The 16333-nt window shown below is 35.7% G+C and overlaps 1 protein-coding gene across 4 annotated transcripts in view; it reads right to left on the bottom strand.

The window, feature by feature from the left end:
• LOC149776968 (active breakpoint cluster region-related protein-like) overlaps window positions 1–16333 on the bottom strand; it is a 144582-nt gene that overhangs the window by 118295 nt on the left and 9954 nt on the right. Inside the window, exon 1 of one of the 4 annotated variants that reach the window (XM_089941689.1) lies at window positions 12319–12516. The exons of 2 other annotated variants lie outside the window; for them this stretch is intronic. In XM_089941689.1, the coding sequence (XP_089797815.1) occupies window positions 12319–12334 (16 nt within the window). In that variant the 5' untranslated portion in view covers window positions 12335–12516. Of the gene's footprint in view, window positions 1–4195; window positions 4426–12318; window positions 12517–16333 lie in introns of those variants that run through there. One more of the 4 variants, XM_089941688.1, reaches the window with a different exon arrangement.

The raw sequence follows: 16333 nt of genomic DNA, 5'->3' as shown, positions 1-16333 counted from the left end.
AACCACATATCTATCCTATAAAGTTCAATTAAACCATGCAAGGTGGGAGGAAAAGCAGTGAAGAACTCATTTCCCAAAGTACCCCTTTTTTGACAAGTTTTCAATAAATTTTCCGAATTATGAATCAATGGAAAATATAACATTTTATTAAATATCTCTAAAAACCACATATCTAGCTTTCAGAGTTTTAAATAAAATCATCCAGTATACAAAGAGAAGCAATGATGAAATAAATTCCTCTAATACCACTTTTTGATACAATTAATATTAGTTGTACTTAACTTGATGATTTTAATATATTGCAATGAGCTATTTCAGAATAGGCTTTATCATACTAGCAACCATAAGAGAAGTATTATTAGCATTGCAGGCTGAGATAAGGATACAAAATTAGAACTGAGTCATAAGCAAACACTTGCATATGGGTGTGGTACATGTACATTGAAATTTGGAGGTAAATAGTGACATGTGCAAAAAGGTATTATTAGCCCTTATTACTCCTGTCAACAGGGGCTAGTTGAAAGATCATGCGTTTGGTGTGGATCATGACCTTCCCTATTTGTCATGACTGGCATGCAATCAATGCAGATGGTAATAGTATCATGTGATCATGTAGTACCATGTGATCATGTAGTACCATGTAATCATGTAGTACCATGTGATCACGTAGTATCATGTAATCATGTAGTACCATGTAATCATGTAGTACCATGTGATCATGTATAATTTAATCATGTAGTACCATGTAATCATGTAGTACCATGTGATCATGTAGTACCATTTAATCATGTAGTACCATGTGATCATGTATAATTTAATCATGTAGTACCATTTAATCATGTAGTACCATGTAATCATGTAGTACCATGTAATCATGTAGTACCATGTGATCATGTAGTACCATGTAATCATGTAGTACCATGTGATCACCTAGTATCATGTGATCATAGAGTTAAATTTTTCAAGAAATTCCTCCCAAAGTGGACCTGAAGAAAAAACATAAAACTTTATTCCACATGAATGACAACCACATGCCAATACAGTTTCAACATAATTCTCCAAACAATGTGGGGAAAAAAGCAATGATGAACTGAATTCCCAGAATAAGCCTCTTTTGACAATTTTTCGAAAAATTACCCCAAAATGAATAAAACATTTTCATGTGAAATATACAATTTATCACTCACTGCTATGCCTTGTTCCAGAAATGAGCACTGGTTACACAACAGTTAACTGACCTCTTTACTTGCTTCAAGTTGAGACTGCTCCGATGGCCTAGTGGTTAGAACATCTGCCTCGGAAGCGGGAGGTCATGGGTTCAATCCCCAGCAAAGTCATACCAAAGACTTAACAAAAATGGTACTAACAGCTGCCTCGCTTGGCGCTCAGCATTAAGAGGTTAGTGTTAGGACTGGTCGGCCTGGCGTCAGGATAATGTGACTGGGTGGGACATCATGCTACATGTCTGCGGCATGATGCCCCAGATCTAGATATCACTATAAACTGCCACACTGCAGACATTGTAGCGATATGGCTAAAAAATTGTTAAAGCTACGTTAAAAATCCAAATCACACATACACACACTGCTTCAAGTTGAGTCCAACTATAAATTACACATACCCAAATCTGCCATTTTTTAATGCACCAGAAGATTTGGGTCTCTGCAGTTTCATAAGTGTAATCAGTAGAACAACAAAGACCTTGAACTGCAGTGCATTAAGCCATAACAGATCAGGGTCTATTTTGTTTGCAGTTGGGTTCAACTTACTGTAATACTCGATTATAAGATGAGTCCAAGTGCAAACTGCAAAGACCCAGATATGCTGCTGCATAATGTGCTGGCAGATCTGGGTCCATGCAGTTTGTAAGGAATAATCAGTCGGACAAACAATATAGACACTGATCTACAAGAGCATTATGCAGATCAGGATCTTTGTTGCTTAAAGTTTGACTCAACTTATAAGTGAGTATATACGGTATGTGCTAGTATATAGGGTACAGTGCTTTCTAATGCAGTTGAGTTTAAGTCTCTGAAGATACAAACTGATTCTCCACAGTGAATCTAAAATTCTAATTCACCCATAAGCACATATACCAGTACTAAACTGAAAAATTCCAGCCTTTATGTCCGTGAAAGGTGATTTGTTTGTTTGTTTTAGTATTTGCAGCACTGCAACACCTTCAAGGTTATATTGTGCTGAGGCATGCAGAGAAAATGGCCTTGTCCATGGACACAACATCATAACCAATCCAGACTGAACTGATAGCTGGAATCAAACATGTACCATTCTTGTTATGAGTCTTGTACCTTAACCACATATCCACTGTGGTTTCCTTGATAGACGAAGAAAAACGACTAATGTATTTTGCAGTACCCAATATCTCAACTACCATATCAGTCCAACTGCTAACTATACAGACCCAAATCTGCCATCGCACAATGCAATGGCAGATCTGGGTCTGTGCAGTTTGTTAGGAGTAATCAGTAGAACAAACATATACCCTGATCTGTAGGTACATTTAAACAACAGTAAATCAGGATCTTTGTTGTTTACAGTTTGATTGAACTTAAAAGTGGGTATATATGGTAGATCTGTACAATGGTGTATTCTCCCCCCACCCCCAATATTTGACTTACAAAATCTTTAATACAAAACTTTAATGACAAAGCTGACCTCACTGCCAGAAGAGTGATACTCGCTCATCGTGGTTATACAGGTGAGACAATGTGTAATATTATTTTAATCTCTTTTAAGGCAAAATGTGAAATGTCTGATCCAAAACAGTGCCTACCATTATTAGTCATGCCTGGATGTCTAATCCAAAACAGTGCCTACCATTATTAGTCATGCCTGCATGTCTAATCCAAAACAGTGCATGCCTGCATGTCTAATCCAAAACAGTGCCTACCATTATTAGTCATGCCTGCATGTCTAATCCAAAACAGTGCCTACCATTATTAGTCATGCCTGCATGTCTAATCCAAAAACAGTGCCTACCATTATTAGTCATGCCTGCATGTCTAATTCAAAAGAGTGCCTACCATTATTAGTCATGCCTGGATGTCTAATCCAAAACAGTGCCAACCATTATTAGTCATGCCTGCATGTCTAATCCAAAACAGTGCCAACCATTATTAGTCATGCCTGCATGTCTAATCCAAAACAGTGCCTACCATTATTAGTCATGCCTGCATGTCTAATCCAAAACAGTGCCTACCATTATTAGTCATACCTGGATGTCTAATCCAAAACAGTGCCTACCATTATTAGTAATGCCTGCATGTCTAATCCAAAACAGTGCCTACCATAATTAGTCATGCCTGGATGTCTAATCCAAAACAGTGCCTACCATTATTAGTCATGCCTGCATGTCTAATTCAAAAGAGTGCCTACCATTATTAGCCATGCCTGCATGTCTAATCCAAAACAGTGCCTACCATTATTAGTCATGCCTGGATGTGTAATCCAAAACAGTGCCTACCATTATTAGTCATGCCTGCATGTCTAATCCAAAACAGTGCCTACCATTATTAGTCATGCCTGCATGTCTAATCCAAAACAGTGCCTACCATTATTAGTCATGCCTGCATGTCTAATCCAAAACAGTGCCAACCATTATTAGTCATGCCTGCATGTCTAATCCAAAACAGTGCCTACCATTATTAGTCATGCCTGCATGTCTAATCCAAAACAGTGCCTACCATTATTAGTCATGCCTGCATGTCTAATCCAAAAACAGTGCCTACCATTATTAGTCATGCCTGCATGTCTAATTCAAAGCAGTGCATACCCTTATTAGTCATGCCTGGATAAGTCAGATGGTGATATATTTATACATGTACTCATCCTGTAGAATAATTTACATGGCTCTCTGTTTTTATGACAAATTTCACCATTCACCATCTACATTTTACATCATTTGTAATCATCATAAAATTATGCATTACCTACAGGCCAGGTATGTAAATCGGTATTATGCGGCACTGTCACATGTAAGGTCCGTATTTGTGTAAAGAACATTAGTCAGTGTGGGCATGTCTGACAGTTGAGCTCAACCCAACATTCCAGTTTTATCAACAACAACAACATCAATAATAATAATAATAATAACTATAACTTTAAGTGAGTGATACAATTAGTTGTATCGATCTAATACTCCTTTTAGGGGCCCCGAGTGGTCTAAAGCGCTTACCGTTATGGATCACTGCCATCTCACCTCTGCCTGTGTGGGTTCGACTCTCGGGCTCAGCCAATGTGTGTACTTGACAAAGCTTGCCAGTAGCTTCTCGTGGGTCAGTGGTTCTTTCCGGGGTTTTCCCGGGTTCTTCCTTCACCATTTATACTGGCAACCACGTATAGCCTATCCACGTGCTGTAAAATGGCGTTAAACCCTATAACAACAACAACTAATACTCCTTTTGACCATCTATTGTTTTTATATTTGCTTATACCATATATGCTCTTTTATAAGACAAGTCCAAATGCAAATTACTGAAACCCAGATCTGCCATCACATAATGCACCTGCAGATCTGGGTCTGTGCAGTTTATTAGGAGTATTCAGTAGAACGAACAACACAAACCTTGATCTGTGGCTGATCAGGATCTTTGTTGTCTGCAGTTTGACTCGAATTATAAGCGAGTATATATGGTAATGCACTGTGTTCACTGGCACACAAGAAATTCATTCAAGTGAATAAAGAAACAACATACAAAGTTAAGAAATAATAAGCTAAATTTAGATATGAACCAAAAGAGAGCATGTAACCAAAACATGCCTCAACAAAGTATATACAGTGTGAAATTAGGTCACAAAGTGGAATGTTTGAGAATTTATTTTTGACATTGCTGTGTCTTTGTCAAATGAAACACGTACATTCCACCATCATCCAGTGAATTACATTTTGATGATAAAGAAATATATTTATATTTGCACTTTATTTAATTTGCTCTGGCACTTTTCAAAATTAGAAGTCCTGAATATTTTTTTTTAATGTGTGCTTTATTCAGTTATGGAATACAATGATGGTCAGCTGAAACTGATCTTCAATGGCAATGTTGTCAGTGTATCCAATATGGGTGATAAATTGAGAATCAAAAATGACCTTGCTGTCAGAACTAGGGGTCAGATTGAAAAGAAGAAAAAAATCCTTGGTGTCAAAACTGGGGGTGAAATTAAAAATTTGAGGTCTCTGATGCACAAATTGGGGAAAAAGTTAACAGTGTTACCTTGTTTTCCTGCATGAAATACATGTAGTTTCTTTAGAAATATAGGGGCCATATTGTCTGAAACATTGTGCATACGTTTAGCCTTTCACAAATATTCAATGACTTAATTATTATTAAATATATAATATAAAAATATATATGTATGTGTAACTCGAGTGGAACTGCATACACTGCATTCTCTACTCACATAGTATATATCAGCAGCTCTATAAGGATAACAAACAAGAGACCCTCATCTACCAGTGTCTGTGTGTGTGTGTGTGTGTGTGATTTGGTATTTTAACGTAGCTTTAACAATTTTTCAGTCATATCGCTATGATGTCTGCAGTGTGGCAGTTTATAGTGATGTCTAGCACTGGAGAATCATGCTGCAGACATGTAGCATTATGTCCCACTGAGTCACATTATCCTGACACCAGGTCAACCAGTCCTAACACTAACCTCTTAATGCTGAGCGCCTAGCAAGGCAGCTGTTAGTACCATTTTTATAAGTCTTTGGTATGACTCTACCATGGATCAAACCCATGACCTTTCGCATCTGAGGTGGACATTCTAACCACTAGGCCATCAGAGCAGTCTCTACCAGTGCATTATGCAACGGCAGACCAGGAACTATGTTGTTTGCAACAATAAATAACAAATCACCAGAACCAGGATAGTAATATCTACTCATTGAAATATGGTAAAATCTGTATTTAAAAAAGCAATCTCAAACCTTTAGAAGTGTGAACAATGAAAATTGTTCAGAAATTACTTTTCTTTTTCTTGTTTAAATTCATATACAGTGGCAATTTTCAAAACTGTAACCCAGTATAGCGAAATCCCTTCAAGACTGATTTTTCTTTTAGTCCCAAATGTTTCCTTTTTTAATAGCATCATTTTCCCCAATAAACTGAAACCCCTCAATTCTGAATAACATAATAAATTTTGATTCAAAACTTCAATTCTATATTTTTTAAAAACCACAAAGCCAAAACTCCATTCAAACTTAGAAATAAATTTTAGCTGCTAAATTCCTGACATGCAATGGAACAGATTAATTATGGTTAACAGGTAGTGCGGGACAAAGACCCGGAAAATGTCCCATGTAAAACCATACTTGACATGTGCGCTGACATAACTTAGGGCCAACAATAGGCTAATCTGAAGCCTTTGTACCATACAAAATAGCCACCTTTTAAGCCTAATTACAATGACTAATAACTAAATGCTTGTAGGTACATATAATAAAACCATTTAAGAAAGAATATATTTATCTACTAATTATTTAACTGATTGTTGCTATTCATTTGTATACATGAACACTGTTGTTTTTGAAATAAAATATCTGAATTTTTATTAACAAGGTATGTGACCACACTTTTTATGCTTTGCCGATGGAGACCGATAAAACAGTAATTTATTGCTACCCTACCCACTGGATCTCGAAAGCTTGGTCAGAGACGACACCTGGTACAATTAAGAATTTCTTTGAAGTTACTGGCTTCCTTCTTCATGTGGACAATGATAACGTCAGTGAGGATGATGATTATGACATTCACTCGGCTCAACCGGCTTGTGAATTACAACTGGACATTGACCCTGAATACCTATTTAAATTTGACAATGATGTTCCTGTTGAGGATAATTCCAATGGGAGAGTAAACTCGTATTGCCGTTTCATGAAAGCAATGAATACTATGATAAGAATGTATGTTCTGAGCCAACTAGCAGTGATATGACTGACATACCATTAAGTTTTGGATCCTATAAATGGATTAAAAATATTCAAGACTGCAAAGGATGACCGTTATATCTACAGAACAAGAAAAGGAGTCACTAACACAAGCCACATTAGTTAAAGAACAATGTTAGAAAACCAGACAATGTTCCATGCCTTTTTTTTGAACTGTGAAGATTATGAATTGTACAGAGTATTTAAATGTTGCAGAGTATAATTCATAACTCCAATGGACTTAGAGTAAAGTTATAAAAGTACTGTATCTCTTTCCTCACACGTTTCTTGTGATGAGGACTGTATTTCTATGTGGAGTATAGTATTTATTCCTGTGTAAGGATACAATTGTTTTTGGTAGGAATGCATATTGTTCAGCTAATTCTTCATTAAATGCATATATTTAAAAAAATACAAAATGATAGATTTCTTAATTTTGTGCACTCTTACACGCACAGACAATGATTATCTCATATTTGCATTAATATAAGTGCTCAGAAAGAGACTTTTTAAACTCTTCGAAAACCTCTGTAAACTGAAAGCTTCTCAAAACTGAAACAAACATTGGGTCCCATGGGTTTTTGGTTTTGAGAGGTTTCACTGTAATTCTCAAAACTGGCATTTTTTACATTCAAATATTTGTTCCATTTATACAGATTTTCAATTTAACACATGACAAAAATAGCAACTTGACATTATATATAAAGATTAAATCCTGTAAGACAAGCTCTCATATCAAACATGGCTTTGCTTACATTGGGAAAGTGTCAAAAGCAATAACAGTATGGTGTACTTGTACAATCTACATGGCAACAGATGGATGCCAATGGAAATGAAAAAACTCGTGGATATTAAAATTGTCAACAACATTTATTTACCGTAAAAAACAGTCTATCATCATTATTCAGTGAAATACATTAGGATCAGAAACACGGTGCAAGCTGTCATACGGTTTCTAATCTTCATTCTACTAAACTTGACTATTACTTTATTGATTTTGAAAAGTTTGCACATTAGTGCAACTGGTTCACCAAGAATGATAATTTCACTGTTTAAATTCAGAAATCATGAAAATTACAGATTTTCTATTTATATCATAATATATTGTCTTAAGCCTTAAACAAATAGAAATATGAATATTAAAACGATTTGAGCAATAAAAGTTTTGGTACTGGAAGCCATAACCTAGATTACTGAGCACTGTAATTAATCAGACTACATGTATTCGTCAAAGGAATTTGTGCACCAAAAGTAAAAACACCCAAACCATGCTAATAATCAATGCTAGCATTTCAATTAAGCCCAAACGGAACAGCGCGTTCAAAATAAAGCTTAGATAATCTATTGCTTCAGCTATGCAAGTATCCTCTGACTGAACTATGTACAACAGGTGTCACTACATAACAGCTAATGTATTTAACTCGCTTATAAGACAAGTCGAACTGCAAACTGCACAGAACCAGTACAATAATTGTTTTGTCTGAAAATTCCCGACTGAATTTTTAATTTTCTGTTTCATGGCTTCCCTTTGTGTTTTTGTATTTGGACCATATAAAATTAGATGTTGTTTGCTATCATATTGTGTTACATAAGATACATGGTGGTATGGATTGGATGATTTTCCTAAAGAAGGCTTTTTCTTTTGTCCACCATGCATCATGTAGGTATAGATATAGTCTTGTTTGAGTGTTTGAAAAAAAAAATTTATTTAATTTTTTGGTTTAAATTAATACAAATAAAACAAACTCACACATGAAATCCACAACTGGGAGGAAGGGGATACGTAAATCACAAACCATGACCTTTATGTGCCAACATAACAGATCTGCCATCGCATAATGCATTGGCAGATCTGGGTCTGTGCCATTTGTCAGGAATAATCTGCAGAACAAACAACATAGACTCTCATCTGCAGGAACATTTATGCTATGGCAGATCTGGATCTTTGTTGTTTGCAGTTTGACTTGACTTATAAGCAAGTATATAAGGTAATCCACACGTTGCCAAGACCAGACTGGTTAACTACTCATATCTGACATGCTGAATAACCACTCAAGGTCACTGGAGTTCATGGATTTGTCAAATTTTTGAATAAATCTCTCCATAACAAAGAAACTACTTTTGATGCTCCTAGTGGGTACTAACAGTAACTTTATGGAGAACTGATTTCTAGGGCAAGTAATGCCTATCAGCACGGAGTAGATGGATAGTATGAACAAATTATTCATACTAACAAAATGCCCTACACAATCAAGATTTTTATAAAAATTATGATTTCTAAGGAATAAAGGCAGTATCACTCACTGGACTTGCATAACAGTTAATCATTTCACCAAGCATGCTAATGTTGTACTGTCAGAACACACATCTGAGAGACTATCTCTCAAACTTTATACCAATTTTACAATTTCCTGCTGAAAATTAAACCTTGACAATCAGATCACCTCACATGTACACTGGATGGTTCCATATCTGATCAAAATCAAATCACTAATATGGCTTAGAGGGTGGTAGCAACCTTAGCCGATCTAATGCATGGATCTAGATCATTATCAAACTCATCCAAGATCTTAATGATATCAACAAATATTTCAAGTCTGATCAAAAGTGGATCATAAATATGCCTTCCTGAGAGGTAACAAACTCAGCCAATCAGATGCAATATCAACTCACTAATAAACATAAAATGGCAGCTGGGGATGTCAGATTGGCAGCATTTGCTTTATTTAGGGCCAACAAGACATCATCAGAAGTCTTATGATGCAAATTCCAAATTGTTATGACTTTTTGTTTTGGAAAAGTCACAATAGCAAAATTCTCAAGATGGCTGCCATGGTGGCCATATTGAATATCAAATTGGCACCATGTCTATTTAGGATGAGCTAGTCATCATAAAATTCTGTTAGTGAAAACTCGATATCAATATGACCAGCCATTCATCCAGGAGTAGTGATAACAAGATTTTCACACAGAGGATATAACGGAGGTCTGAATGACACCATTTTCATTTAGGACTCTGTGTAGCTGGAGTAGCAATAAAATATTTTTCAAGATGACTGCCGCATCTGCCACACTGGACAACAGATCAGCATTACTTCCATTTAGTACCAACTAGATATCATAAGCCTTTTAGCATCTTTGCTAGCTAAAGTTCCGATAACCATATCTATACCTTGTCATATCGAGCAGATATTTCTGTCCTTTTGGTCTGTTAATTTAACTGGATGCAGCAGCAAGCTACCACATCCAATCAAAATTAAGTTGATGAAATTTGAATACTGTTCCTATGTGATCGAGACAAGCACACAACTTGAATGGACTGATAAATAAGCAAGTTTCCAGTGCCGGTCCATGTTTAAATGCACTTCACTCAAATACATCTCTAATAGCTTCACTCTTATACATAGTCATAGTTTAGATGTTAAACTTACAAGATATCCTTTTAAGATCAATTGCCACCACCATTTTCAGCTGATGTACAATTCACCATGCTGTTGGTTAGTTGGCATAACATACTAAAGGAGGCAACACATGAAATCCAATAGATGTCGCTAGGACAAAGCACCGATATAGCTCTTTGATCTGTCATGGTGTAGATAGGTTATTGGAACCTTGGGTCGTGAAGAGGGCCTTTTAGTGAAACCTTCATGTTGATATGACCACCATATTGATATGGCGAAGTAGCAATAACAAAATTTTCAAGAAAATAACAACTGGCCATAAGATTGGCACAATTTTCATTAATATCAATGGAAGTATTTTATGAGACCCTCATGTCAATAAAACTTCTGTGCGTGAGATGTAGTTATAACAAGATTTTCATGAGGGTCACCAAGCTGGCAACATTGGATGCCAGATTGGCACTAGTGTCATTTAGGACCAACCAGTCCTCATAGGGAGTCTTTTGTAAAAACCCATGAGATATGATCAGAAGTAGCAATAACAAGATTTTCAACATGGCTGCTGAGGTGGCCATAGTGCATATCCAAGTGCCACCATTTTCGTTTAGTACCAATTAGATCATGATATGGATGTGTGTGTGTAAAGTTTCATGGCAATTCTCCAAGTCAACTATTAGGATTCTTTATAACATACTTGTGCTAATGTATAGAATGATCAACAGACATTATGGAGAACAATCGACAAGGAACCATTTCATAAGCGCTTTGGTATATTAAACCAGTATAGCTAAAACTGTCGCTGTCAATCCATGTTTCGTAAATAGCCAAGGTGGTCTAAATGGAAGCTGTCTGCAAACAGTCATGATATAATCCATATGACTTTGAAATTGCAACTGCACTGAACCCATCCAAGATCTCCATGGTATTATTGGTGTAGCAAATAGGGGGCAATGGGGGTGAATCACCCTGGGCATCAAATCTGTAGGGGTGGCAAAAAAATGAAAAAGGAAAAAAAGAAAAAAAGAAAGGAAAAGAAAAGGAAAAAGAAGAGTGTAAGGGGATAAAAAAGAATATTTTGAAAATTTGGTGATGCCACCCTTGATGATGATACTGCCCTAAAATAAGTGGCAGAGGGTGGCATTTTGGACCTCTGCTCCAGGTGGCATTTTTGCTCCTTATGCAACTGCATGGAATAAGCGCAGAGTATATTCCATGTATCATGAAAATTGGATCATAAATGTCGTTTCCAGAGTGGTAACAAGGTTAACCAATCAGGTGTAATATTACCTCATTATTATGCATGGATCTGGCTCATTACTAAACTTGTCCAAGATTATGATTATGTAAACCCACATTCCAAGTTTGTTTGAAATTAGATCATCAGAAATGTGGACTTTGTGAGTGGCAACAAGCAATTGCTGACTGACAGACACAAGGGTAAACCATTATGATTCCTCTGCATTATGACCAGATAAACTAAATATAAAAGTAAATCCAATAGTATCCATACTTCTGACAGCATCTGATGTAAAATATAGGCTTTTATGTCAATGATAGCTTCATGAAATATTCTCATTACAGCACAGTGATTTACTGCAAACAAATATTGTATTATGAAGTGAAAGTACAGCATTGAGACACAAACTATTGACTGATATCCATTCATTCATTGTAGGACCACTGTAGTCTGTACTGAACGAAGACAATAATTGACTACCAGTCTTTTAATGGACTCAGCTTTGATATCTGTTTTGATATTTAATAAATATACTTTTAAAGGACAAGTTTTAATACTATCATTCTTCTAATTCTGCAGAAAAATGAATTAAAATTACATTTATAACTGAACTATTTTCTTTGTAAGCTGTGAAAATGGCTGTCAGTCACATACCAGTGTTGTGATTATATAATTATGTCAGGCATTACATGTTCAAGGTAAAGAAAAGTTTACTGGCACATGTACTTAACTCACTGAAACGAGTCTCCATTTTTCAAGAAACCAGCCTTCCTATTTTCAAAGAAATTTGGCCCAAAACTTCCATTTTCTCAATCCTGCAAATAGTTCAGTTGATCTATCAATAGTATTTGCATATCACACTCCACTGCTGAATGTTAGCAACAGGTAGAAAATTGCTGAACAGGTATACTCTAGTCAATATTTAATGCAAGCAAATGAGTCACTTGGCATAACATTTTGTAGCAAGAAAGAAACCAAACTTCCTGATTTAGTGTTTCTCCCATGATAAAACCAGGCAACCAGCATGTTACAAAGTAAGGGGGGGGGGGTGACGTATTATCAGACAGTGGTTTCGTTAGTGAACTGCAGAAGTGGGGAATGATCATACAGGTGTTATCCAACAAAGACATGTCCTCCAGTAAACAAGGTTGAGTGACGAGTGTGTTATACAAAATATACATTACTCAGTTCAAGGGCACACTTTCAACACCTAGTGACTATGACTTTAATTCATTTTATACTAACTTGTAACAATGTATGAAAGAAGTTGCTCTACACTGATTAAACCCTATATTGCATGCATTGTATATTTAGTAGCCTTATCTTTTATTTTATTTACAGAATTTTACCATTTTTATATATTTTATGTTTGCATTTTATTTTGGAAGAGTTTCCTAAAGTTTTGTGCAATTTTTCATTTAAGTATTTTGTAACAACTTTTATTTGGTACTATATAGCCAGTATTGTGCTGATGTGTCATTAAACTAATATGTACTGGCATATTACTTTCATTAAACTCAAAAAGGACCATATTTTGGGCGTTACCATTACTGATGATATTGTTTTATTAAATTCATTATACTGTATCCCCTAGGGTGCAAGATTGAAAGTCAAAATCCCCTTGGTGTCTGAACTGGGGGTCAGACTGAGTATATAAAGAAACAAGACAAACCTTGGTGTCAAAACTGGGGGTAAAATTCAAACTTGGGGGTCTGTGGTGCAAATGGAGGCTAACGGGAAGCACTGCACATGTTGACTGATCTCCATATTCAGTCAATCTTTTCCAATGACGCATCAAAAATTATTAAATGTTAGTTCAAAAGTTTCATATACTATGAGGAGCACAAATATGATAAGAAGTTCATACTTCATCCTGTACACCAATGAATAAGCATTATAGCAACTGACTCACATAGATTTATCATCTCATATTTAGGTCCCGGCATTCCATTTCCTTTCATGACCTGATGACATTAGTAATACTTCTCCAAATACATATAGTTACTATATATGGATATGATTTGGGACATGCTGGGTCACTTAATTCTTAATGCATTGAGCCCAGGGCTACCAAACTACTTAATCTGGGCTACTACATATCACAATACTGTTCTGGAATTTTTACACAACTGTAAAAACCCCATTTATTTACAGAATTACTTGACAAGAAAAATACGAAAGTTTCAATGCAAAGAGTTCCATCTCAGGATGCCTTTTCTGCACATAATGGTGGGTCCAACTGGAAATACATGTATGACAGACCCTGATCTGCTGGTGCATAATGTGTGGGCAGATATTTCTTACTTTGTCATGTTTGAAGTTTATAATGGGTTCCTTCATTTTAGAATCTACAGTAACAAAAAAAGTGTATTAAATATATTTGCTATTTCAACATCCACATCAATAATCTGGCCTTTCTTGCCAAGTTGCTGGATTTTGGATGACCTTGTTTCTCTGCTTTTTATTGCAATTATTTTCTAAAGCTGATTGATAGTGCCAGTCATTCTTCTTTTCCCACTGATTATTTTGCTAACTCTATTTCTCAATGTTTTTTTAAGTGTGCAAACTGACCACATATCTGAAATAATCTTGGGTTTTCAGATCAGATCTTTCTCATTTCTTTTACTGATTAATCATAACAACTACACTAACTCAGATCTGCCTGCATATTGTCACAGCAGATCTGGGTCTATGCAGCTTAAAGTTGGATCTGTCATTTACACAGGTATGTTTAGTAAGCCAGATGTTCAGGTATTTTACCTCCTGGATGACCCATGGCATTTAATCTGATCTTAATAAATCACCAGTGGTCAAACTCTGCAGTGATATTTGCAGTCCACATACAGCATATGTGACAAATTAACACATTAACCCCTAGAGGTTTTTGTCGTTTTCGTCTGAAATTTGAGTAGGAAACACATTTGGAAAGCTATTTCTGAATACATCCTAATACATCAACTTCCAGGTGATCTTCCAATAACATAATGCCTAGTTGTGTTAAAAACATCGTTTTTGATTGGCTATTTGGCTCACGCATGAGCAGAAGGTTAAAAGTTGGAGTTCTTTTTTTGTGCTTTTTTTACTTAATGGACCCATTATTTTCGTATCGAGACCACTTTTTTATTCCAAATGCCCATCTTATCCTACTTTTTGCAAAGGTTCATCTGTTTGTTTGCAGTTCAGACCAGTCTGCCTTAGATCTGAGACCAAAATGTCTAAAATCCGGACACAAAATTGGATTCCAACCACGAGCAAATTTTGGGTAGAAAAAAATCAGGTAAAAAAAATGAGGTTTTTCCCTCTGTATTTTGTAGTGCAACTAGAAATTCCAGATTATTTGGTATCATTGTAGAGCTACATCTGTCAACCTTTCTATAATACCACCCACTTTAGTGTACCATACATGACCTTGACGCTACAGGACTCGGCAGTAGGCTACTACCTCCTGCCACGTAAACTCATTACCAGAGGTTAATGTGTTAAAAATTTTCATCTTGATATTATTCAGAGGCAACCTTATTTCGGCTAAAAAGTCTACATGCTTTAACTCAGTTCCTGAACTGCAACCTCCACCCACTCTACCCCCTGGGGGTGAACCATAATGTGAATTTAAGCCTCCCTTTTATAAAAGAGATTTTGCATAAACAGTGAAACCTCTCAAAACCAAAGTAAAATGAAATTCCCTTAAAACATTTAAACACTGTCAAGCAGTTTCTTCCCATATTTTAAATAAAATATAATCTGTCAATCAAAATGTAATGGATTTAAAAAAAAAAAAAACAAGTTTCATTGTATAATACATGTATGGATTCAATTCAGTTTTAGAGGATTATACTGGTCCAATTTCTTTATCATCTCTGGCAAAAAATTCAGACAGAAGAAAATTGAGATTTCGAAAGTGGACTATCAAAAATTCATGGCATTTCTGCAGAATCAAAAGATTTAGTTAACATATGTGGGTGTTGGTTTTATCCAAGAGAATGAATTTACATCTTCCTCTTATCAGATGGTGGTCATCATATTTTTGTTTTTAAAAAAATCTAAGATTTCTTAATTCAACAAAATTAACCATGATTTTATCCAAGGCAAATTGTTTTGATTTTATTCGTAGACTTTATTAAGCTGGTTATCAGTATACATGGACACATTATTGCCTGGGATGGCAGGATGGGATGTACTGATTTCAAAACAGTGAAGACTCTTCAGTTAACAGATATAATTTCACAGTGCTCTATATTCCAAGTAAAAATGGTCTTATTTGCAATTAACAATTGGCATTTATAAATAAAAAATGACAACCAGACTGCAAAACTCAGAATTTGAATGCAGTAATGAGAAAATTACATCAACACTTTTTAATGCTTGTATACACCAACTTTTGTACAAAAATAAGCACATGCAACTTTACTTAGCATGGATAATTAGTTGCTTTAGCAAATAAATGATGCTAGTAAAACATGAGTACTCTCAATAAAAGTTATTAGAAAGTATGTCATCCACCATGATCCAAAGAGCATTTGCCACCATGTACATGGCTACAGTCAGTGCCATGACTCAAGGCAGACACTTGTTATAAATCTGCAACTCATCTCACTCAGCTAAAGATGACAAGATCACTGACTGTTTTGGAAATACCATATACTAGCTTATAAATTGGGTCCAACTGAAAACCACACAGACCCAGATCTGCCTTCACATACTGTGCCAATCAATGGGGGTTCTACAGATTGCACCTAAAAGACTGCACAGA

Source organism: Sinohyriopsis cumingii, chromosome 18, assembly GCF_028554795.1.
Source record: "Sinohyriopsis cumingii isolate HCF-2022 chromosome 18, ASM2855479v2, whole genome shotgun sequence".
NCBI classification, from domain to species: Eukaryota; Metazoa; Mollusca; class Bivalvia; order Unionida; family Unionidae; genus Sinohyriopsis; species Sinohyriopsis cumingii.
This window is presented reverse-complemented; position numbering and strand designations above follow the sequence as displayed.